The following is a 9,524-nucleotide window of genomic DNA, read 5'->3' on the forward strand; positions in this document are numbered from 1 at the left end:
CTTTCTGCTTTGCCTAATGGCAGGAATGGATTTCTGAACAGCAGCACTCGAGTTGCACGGCACTGAAATCCATGAAACTCGTCCTTCCGAGTAGGGATTTCCCTTGTGGGCTGGGAATATTAGCGAGAGAGGAGGATAACATAACTCTAAGGATAGTTAGACCTCAGGAAGAGGCAGGAATGTGTGGTGAGTTTTGTTGTTTGTCTACAGATACCTCACTGTGCAGCTACTAGGAAACAGACTTCAAATTGATTTTTTTGGAAGCACAGCGTTGACTTTTTAAAAATTCCCTGTGTAGGAAGTTGTTTTTATTTTTAAGCAGATTCAGCTTAGCAGGTATTGCTGCGTCTTGTGAATATATTGTTAAAATAATTATTTGGGCAAGGATGTCTTACGCAGGAATAACTGCAAACACAAAGGGATTTTAGTGCCAGTTTTACTGAAACTTGCTCATTTAAGCAAAAGGAGCTGGGAGTGGGGGCTGAACTGTCTCGGGGCTCCAGCCCGAGGTGGCGGCACCCTGAGAATCAGAGAATCATTTTGGTTGGAATAGACCCTCAGGATCAAGTCCAACCATAACCTAACTCTGGCACTAAACCATGTCCCTAAGAACCTCGTCTAAACACCTTTTAAACCCCTCCAGGGATGGTGACTCCACCACTTCCCTGGGCAGCCTGTTCCAATGCCTGACAACCCTTTCTATGAAGAATTTTTCCCTAGTATCCAATCTAAACCTGCCGTGGCGCAATGTGAGGCCATTTCTTCTTGTCCTGTCACTTGCTGCTTGGGAGGAGAGACCAACACCCTTGATGCTCCAACTGAGGTGGCAGCACCTTTGGTGTGTTTCTGCTCTGCCTTCAGCTCCCAGAGCACCGATTGCAGAGCCAGATCCCCAGCGATTGTGCTTGGGACAATTAGCAGCGCCTAATGGGGCTGTAGCAGAGGTTAAACTCTTCTAATTGTTAGTTAAAATCAGTGGGATTTCCCTATGGAATAAGTAGCAATTAGAAGGATTAGAAGGGTAAGCAGAAGTAGTGACCTTTTTTTCCTTGTCTCATCTCATATTATTTTGCTTGTTGGATGTTTTTTATTGTTTAAGCTTTTTAAAGCGGCGAAAGAAGAAGAAAAGCATTTTCGCCATATGACTTTCTCAGCTCACAGTGCCTTTCAGTGGCGAGGGTGGGGGAGAAGGGCTTGTGATGAATTCCTGTCGCTATTAAAGCTGATAAGTGGAATTTGTCAGCTGTTTTACAGATGTTTCCTTGTGGCCAAAATTTGCTCCGGAAAGCGTGTTTGTGAATCATTTTTTGAGAGAACATGTTACTCCTAAAAAACCCTTTGCCCTTTTACATCAGTTGTAAACACTTGTTTTTATTTTGTTACCAACTTTTAAATGCAGTATGAAATCCTAATAAAATAAAAAGTATTTAGGTGGCACTAATAAAAGCTATTTTGAGTAGCTGAAAGGTAATTAAGTTTGTTTAGCTAGCTTGTTTATACAAAGTATTCTCAAGTGACCATTCATTGCAGTAATTATTATTTCAGGCATAGTTAATTAGTAAATAGCTTCAGCAGAATAGTTTACTTTCAGCTGACCTATTTAGCAGTTCAGCTGTGTACTCTATTTGTGAATTAATGAGGAGTGTTCTTGTAATACCTTTTGAAAATCTTGCTTATTAAGGCCAATTTTTTTCTCCCAAATTGATTCTTTCTTTTTTGTTTGTTTTTTTCTAGGTGCTTTTAAGCCTTGTGAATATTTATTGGGCAGCTGGATGATTCGACTTACTGTCTGGTTTATTTTTTTGGTTGCTTTGTTCTTCAACCTGCTTGTGATGTTAACAATATTTGCATCCTGTGCGCCATTGTCGTCTTCCAAACTGTTTATAGGCCTGATTTCTGTCTCTAACTTAATCATGGGAGTCTATACTGGTATTTTAACTTTCTTGGATGCTGTCTCTTGGGGCAGATTTGCTGAATTTGGCATATGGTGGGAGACTGGCAGTGGTTGCAGAGTTGCTGGGTTTCTTGCAGTCTTTTCGTCAGAAAGTGCCATTTTTTTCCTGATGTTGGCAGCTGTTGAACGGAGCTTCTCTGCCAAGGAGATCATTAAAAAGGGGAAGAGCAATCGCCAAAAACAATTTCAAATTGCGGCAGTTTTTGCTTTCCTGTGTGCTGTGGTAGCAGGATGCTTACCACTGTTTTACAAAGCAGAGTACTCGGCGTCACCCCTTTGCTTGCCCTTCCCCACTGGAGAGACGCCTTCGTTAGGCTTCACAGTAACATTAGTGCTCCTCAATTCATTAGCATTTTTGCTAATGGCTATTATCTATACTAAACTGTACTGCAACTTGGAAAAAGAGGACCTGTCCGAAAACTCGCAGTCCAGCATGATTAAGCACGTCGCTTGGCTGATCTTCACGAACTGCATCTTCTTCTGCCCCGTTGCGTTCTTCTCATTTGCACCTCTGATCACTGCGATTTCTATCAGCCCTGAGATCATGAAGTCCGTTACTTTGATATTTTTCCCATTGCCTGCTTGTCTGAACCCGGTTCTGTACGTATTCTTCAACCCCAAGTTCAAGGAAGACTGGAAGCTGCTCCGGCGCCACATGTCGAGGAAGAACGGCGCGGTGGCCATCGCCGTCAACGCCCAAGGGGGCTGCACCACGCAGGATTTTTACTACGACTGCGGCGTGTACACCCACTTGCAGGGTAACATCGCCGTGTGCGAATGCTGCGAATCGCTCCTTCTCTCCAAGCCTGTGCCCTGTAAACATTTAATAAAATCGCACAGCTGCCCGACGCTGGCGGTGGTGCCTTGCCAAAGGCCGGACGGCTACTGGTCGGACTGCGGCACCCAGTCGGCCCATTCCGACTACGCCGACGAGGACGACTCCTTCGTGTCGGACAGCTCGGACCAGGTGCAGGCCTGCGGCCGCGCCTGCTTCTACCAAAGCCGGGGATTCCCTCTGGTTCGTTACGCCTACAACATCCCGAGAATTAAAGACTGAAAAGGTTTCTTTTCTTTGCCGTCGGCCATTCGAGGGGAAGAGGCGTAATGTTCGTAGGCTGTTGCCTGTGTTGACCTTTCAAGCAGGAGAGCACTTTTGTAATCATCGTTTAGCATCGTTTGTAAAGAAGGGAAGCGGGCAGTAACTTCTTGAGCCATACGTTTGAAAATAAATAAATCGATTGCCCTGACTGTATGGAATTGGTAAACCAAATTTGTTACCCAATCTTTTTACTCTTTCCACGCAATAGTGGGGGTTTTTTATACAGTTTTTTACATGCTAATGGTGTGTTTCCACGTTGTACTCCAGTTGTACTTTGCTTCTGCTCTTGGCGAGGTAAGTTCTGTTGATGTTTTTGGGTTTTTTTTAATCCTTTTTTTTCTGCCAAAGCAAAATATAAAGGACAGCTGTTTAATATTAAAGAAATTATTTTTAAATGTGACTTTTCTATAATTAAGCAAAAAACTCTCTTGCTAGCTTTGTATAGTGTATTCAGCGTTGAATCTCAGGATGAATTTTACTGCAGGGCCAAAAAAGGGATTAATTCTCCCATACGTAACTGTGACAGCAATATAGGAATACCATGTTTGTTTTGTATTTCAAGCCAACGTTCAATTTTTTTAAAAAGGTTTTGTTACAACAAAGCACTTGTAATCCACGGTATCTGTAGACTATGAAACAAGAATATGAACAGCTGTCAGGAATGATGGGGCTGGACACATTTTTTGGGTGATGAGGCGTTAGTTCCTCCAGGTGAACCACAGCGACGTTGTTCAGTATTATGCAGTTGGGTCACACTGTTGGAAGGGACATCGATGCATTGGGGGGGGTGAGTGGTGCTGTCAGTGTAAACAGCTCACGTCTTTGCAGCCTGTTGAATGTTACATGAATTATATCTCTGAGTAGACTGAGGTTTTAGCAAATGGGGGGAAAACGGAAAATGATTTTGCAATAAAAGCATTTTTTCCAGTTATTTTACTGAGAGTGAAGTACACTGTGCAAAGTGACTGATTTTAGTGTAAATCAGTGCAATATTTTTCAACCGTTCAGATCCTGAGACTCGAATGATTTCAGTACAATCAGCGATCCATTTATCTGTAGGTAGTTTGAAATCTGAATGATACAAAGTTACAAATGCATGATTTAGTAATTATGTATGTTTCTTGAACAATGCGCTAAATCGAGAGCAAATCCACTGCCATCCCGGTTACTCTGGAGACATTCTCGTTAAGATTTAAAGCTAGATTACTGTTTTGAGAATTAAACTGTATATACTGTTCATACAATGAATTTTTATCTTTGTATTGTAAATTATTTGATAGAACACATGATTGGAAATGTGGCTTCAGTTCATTTTGCTAATTAAAGCTACCTCCTAAACAATAGTGGCTGCCAGTAGCAGAATGTTTAAAATGTGGTTTATATACTTTTTGCATTGTAAATAGACATGGTTGTATATTGTCACTGTAATAAAATCAGAATCCTTGTATATCAAAATCATGTAGTTTGTACAAAGTATGGGAGGATTATTTACTGTATGCTGTTAATTTTGTAAGCCGAAATATTCACATGTAAAAACAAAAGAGAAGAAAACCAACCCAGAGTTAATTCTTATATTTACACTCATGAATATTACATCTCCAATTAGCCTGGAATGTTACACTGAAAGCAAATAAAGGGTACATGAATATTGATTGTTATTTATCTCTGTTTTTCAAGAGTTAAGGCTGAAAATGGTGCATATGTAAAAATTATTGAGCGTAAATAACGTGTCGTCTGCTCTTGGCTACATGGCGTGAGAGTTTGGGGAAAGAATTGCCAAAAATATAAGAAAGTTGCCAATTCACAAGTGGATTTATGATCTTGGACTGCTGCTGACTCTTGGCATGCAAACGGTTAAAACCTTCAGCGAAGTGTTTGCCCTCTTTATTAAAGATATTATTCTATATTGTGTTGGAGTTGAAGTGGTTTTAGTATGGCTTGGAAAAATCACACAGATGATGGTTTTGGTTTTGATTCTATTTCTGTGTTGAGAGTTGTTGTGTTTGGGGTTTTTTTAAGCTGTTGTTTTATAAGAGTTCCAGTCTGTCCCACACGGCTGCTGTTGGCCAGCCAGTCACAGGTAAGGAGAATACTTCTAATGAGAATACTTCTCAAAAGGAACAGTGTATGTCAGCTGCCATTTCATAACTGGTAGAGAAGAAAATCCAACCATCAAGCTTCCAGAAAGCTCGCTCCATTTTCAAACCATGTTCTTGAGTATGGATTGATTTCTTCTTCTGTTTTACAAATGAGTCTTCACAGAAATGCTATTAAATGCTATTAAAATGGTCAGATGGGATCCGTTTGGAGTTGTAGAATTTCATTGTACATCAGTATGTTTTCTGGAGTTGTGCTAACAGTTCGTTTTTAATGCAGTCAGCCCAGAGTCTTCCAACACGGGCAGGTTTTCTCTGCTGGTACGAATACAGGCTGAACGAATACAGGCAGGAGCTACTACAATCAACCTGTCAGGAGGCAGCGCTGCAAAACTTGCCAGTCTCAAAACAACCACCTGCTCAACACCTGCCGAGAATCCAGACACCAGGTACCCGATGCCTCTGTTGTCGTGTCTGCCGCGCGAGCTGATCTCAGTAGCAGGGGATGGTGTCATGGTCATAGAAACATTTTGGCTGGAAGAGACTATTGAGATCATTTTGTGCAACCCTAACCTAACTCTGGCACTCACCCATGTCCTTAAGAACCTCGTCTAAATGCTTTTGAAACCCCTCCAGGGATGGTGACTCCACCACTGCCCTGGGCAGCCTGTTCCAGTGCCTGACAACCCTTTCCGGGAAGAATTTTTCCCTAATATCCAACCTAAACCTCCCCTGGCACAACTTGAGGCCATTTCTTCTTGTCCTATCACTTGCTATGTGGGAGAATAGACCAACACCCTCCATGCTCCAACCTCCTTTCAGGTAGTTGTAGAGAGTGAGAAGAATATGTTCACAGCCGCCTTAGGAAAGTATCCACTGAGAACTCACTCCCTCACCTTCTGGGGTGTTCACAGGAAATAAATCCTGTGATTTTTCTAGACCCAAAACTGGCTGAAAATTCTTGCAGTGACGATGTCTCAATACATTGTGCCTAAGCCCCTCTAAACAACTGTTGTAGCTCCAAGGCTAGACAAAAAGAATTTACTGTGGACTTTAAATGAACATTTTGTTGCTTTATTCATCTTGTGATGCTCTGAGGAAGCAGCTTGTCTGCAGGGGAACAGAGTCACAAATAAAATTGCTAAAGTATTGCCTACATTTCCCCCATTAAGAGTAATTTTGTACAGACCTGCTAGCCTGCTCTGGCACTGTGCTGGTGAGATCTATTAGCTTGAATTTTTTATTCTCTTACAAAAATAATGCATCTAGGTAACAGCTTTTTGGTCTAGATCCCTTTTACAGTTCTTTCCAGCAGAATTTTCCTGTGTTTAATCATTGATTTAATCAGAAAATTCAAAGTTCTACCAAGACACTCTTCTGCAATAATTATTTTTACCTTGATTACTATTTTTAAGCCTTCAGTTTTAATTTACAGGGTAATATTTTTAATTAAAAGCACAAGGCAGAGTTTGTTTCACATGCACTCTCAATGTAATAATTTTTAATTACATAGATGTTTTTGATCTTTTGCTACTAGCATAACAAATGTATTTTTAGTGAGATTTTTTTTAGTATTACCTTTCACATATTGTACAGCAGAATCTGACCTATTTACTCTTAGCACTGAAGTTCAGTTGAAGATGATTCAGTTAATAAGGAAATTAAACCTGAAATGGGATAATATGTTTCATCACAAATGACTGTTTTCTTTACTGTTGTGTACTGTAAGAACTTGGAGGGCAAATGGACACATTTCATATGTAGAATTCATGGTACTACACTACTGTAAAATATAATTTAGGTTTTACCTACGAAATACTAGTTAATGGTCGCTGGAATTTACTATAGGGAAATTGTTTGGATTTGAAGGCAATGAAATATGAAGTGTCTGGCTGGTTTCCAGTAAGAAAAGTAAAATCTGCCAGTGGCTTGAAAATTTCAGCTGGAAAATGAGCAAGTAAATCTGTTACTGTTGTTTTGGAAGACATCAAGACTGTGCAGAAGCCTAAACTAGATAAAGGAGTGAAGGCTGCTCAGGAGCAGGAGCGCTGTGATCTCCAGCTAGTATAAAACTACTAGATTGATTCAAGAAGATGGGATTTTAATATAAATGTGTTTCATAGAGTTCTTGCACATTTCCCTAAATGAGAAATTCTCATCTCGGGGCCACGCTCCTTGAAAGCAGATGGTTCCACATCTGCAACCTGCAGGGTGGGCGCTGGGCGGTGCAGAGATGAGAATGCAAAGGGAAACCGAAGCAATCCAAGAGCTCTCTGGTTTTGTGGCCTCTCATCGAGCAGAACTACAAATGCAGCATAAAAATAGCCAGCGGACAAGTACAGGCAGCTCCTTTACAGAGCTGAGGAGCTGCTTCACTCCTGTGCCTGCCACAGCCTTTATCCCCACATGGGAAAATCTGAAGACTGGGGAAGAATTCTTAAATTTAACTATATTTGGCTCAAATTTTCATTTTTGCAAGCAAAATTAAGGTTTGCATTTTTTCTTCAAGGCACATCGTCTAAACCTTAGTTCATACCTAAAATTAGTAAGGTTTTTCAGTAGGATTATTTATATGTTTATTTCTGTGTTACTGAGTGCAAGTGTGGAACTGGATGTTGCATCTGAAAGCAATCTCCTCTCCTTTTTGGCATTAAATCTGCCTGGTGTTGATCAAGTTGAACTGTGAGGTTTCCTTCTGATGGCTCTTTAGCTTTTGGACACTTGGCTGATCAGAGTACAGTTGAATTTCTAAAATTCAGCTGTTTCATAAAGAAGAATTGGCAATTTCAAATAGTTCATATAGTTGTCAAATCAGGATAGTTAGTGATTCACGGTAGTTGATGTATACCTAGAATTTAATTACCTTCTGTATGTGTTACCTGTAAAATTGCTTTCTTGATGTCATTTTCTACGTAAAATGGCTGGTTGAATACTGTGGATGGTAATTAGGGATTACTTGGGAGCAATTTGTCAGGAGCGTTTGGGTGTTCAGACTTGCTGATTGGCAAGACTCAACAGACAGAAGGTTTGGGGCTGTTTGCTGTGAATTTAACTCCCTGCTTTCTAGATAGCTGAAAATACTCCGTACTCTATGATGGCGTTGGTTCAATTAGCACCGAAAGACTGAATGTAGTTTTTCCTGTTTCTTTGGTGAGAAATTACACTGATTTTTTACAATGGTAACAGCCATAGGGGTGTGTGTACATGTATTTATTCACAACACTCCATTATTTGCAGCAACTTTTCTGCTTCAATTTGATTTTGTCCAGAGGCTTCGGCAGCGTTGATGCTCAATTCCTGCTATGGCAGATGCTTTTTAGAAACAGTTTTTCCTATTATGGCACTAAGTTCACAGAATTAAGGTTTTGCCGTGAAGCGTGTCCTTGCAACGTGCCATTTATCTGCTTGTCTGTCCTTCCATGGCCACAGGAGTTGTGTACTGAACCTGCAGGCTTGTTTTTTCCATCATATTTGACAAAATGACATTGTTTGAGCTCTTACTTTGCCTGTATAAACCAGGGCACAGTGACTGGAGCTGGCTTGACAGGTTGGGCAGAACAGTAAGAAGGGGCATAACAACAATATTACTTTATACTTTCTCTTCTATTTGAAGTTGGGTGTTTCTGCCATTCCGGTAACAATGCTTTAATTCCCCAAAAAGCGACCTGGCTTTTGCTGCCCTCTGTGTAGACAGTCCTGATGCATAAGCTCTGGTCCCTTGTCACAATACTAAGGTTTGTGAATAAAATACTTGCCCAATCTGCTTTTCAGGAAGCAAGGCTAAAACCAGGAGTGGGATGGCAACAATCACTTTCCCTTTGTAAAGGTAAATGATATTGTTTTCCAGTCCTCAAGGAATTATCTTATTCTGTATAATAATATAGGGAGGGAAGAGAGAGCCTCAAATATCGGTGTCTTTGGCAAGACCGCAGCTGACTGCTTTGCTTTGAGATGTCTGTTTCAGAATTTCTGGCCATCCTGGACACAGACGTTCAGGTAAAACCACGGACGGTTTGTGTTTAACAAAGCTGAGGCCTTGCCTTGTGCACCTGGTATCCTAAGAATCCAATGTGATTTGAAATTTTCTTCTTGTGACTTTGCTTGGCATGAAATTTAGGTTCTAATGATACTATGTTGTTTCTAATACCTGAATAATCAGCTTAATTTAACAGGTGTAATTTGTTGCCTGTTAGTGACGGTAGCTAGTAATACTTGAATCTTTATTTGATGATGATCGGCTCAACAATCTGCTGCAATAGGCTGGAGTTATTTTAACATCGCAAATACCAATTTGCTGCAGAGCGATGAAACACCAAACAGCCCATCTTGGAATTCCCCAGTATGATCACTGAGTTAATGACGGCATCGAAATGTC

The 9,524-nt window shown here is 40.7% G+C and overlaps 1 protein-coding gene across 2 annotated transcripts in view; it reads left to right on the forward strand.

Annotated features, from left to right (window-relative positions):
• LGR4 (leucine rich repeat containing G protein-coupled receptor 4) overlaps positions 1-4,705 on the forward strand; it is a 76,797-nt gene extending 72,092 nt beyond the window's left edge. For both annotated transcript variants that reach the window (XM_082058873.1, XM_082058874.1), the window contains exon 18: positions 1,735-4,705. In XM_082058873.1, coding sequence (XP_081914999.1) covers positions 1,735-3,011 — 1,277 coding nt within the window. In that variant the 3' untranslated portion in view covers positions 3,012-4,705. The remainder of the gene's footprint in view (positions 1-1,734) is intronic.
• Positions 4,706-9,524: the final 4,819 nt, after the last annotated feature.

The sequence above is a fragment of the Streptopelia decaocto genome (genome assembly GCF_964273445.1).
Source record: "Streptopelia decaocto genome assembly, chromosome: 7".
NCBI lineage: Eukaryota > Metazoa > Chordata > Aves > Columbiformes > Columbidae > Streptopelia > Streptopelia decaocto.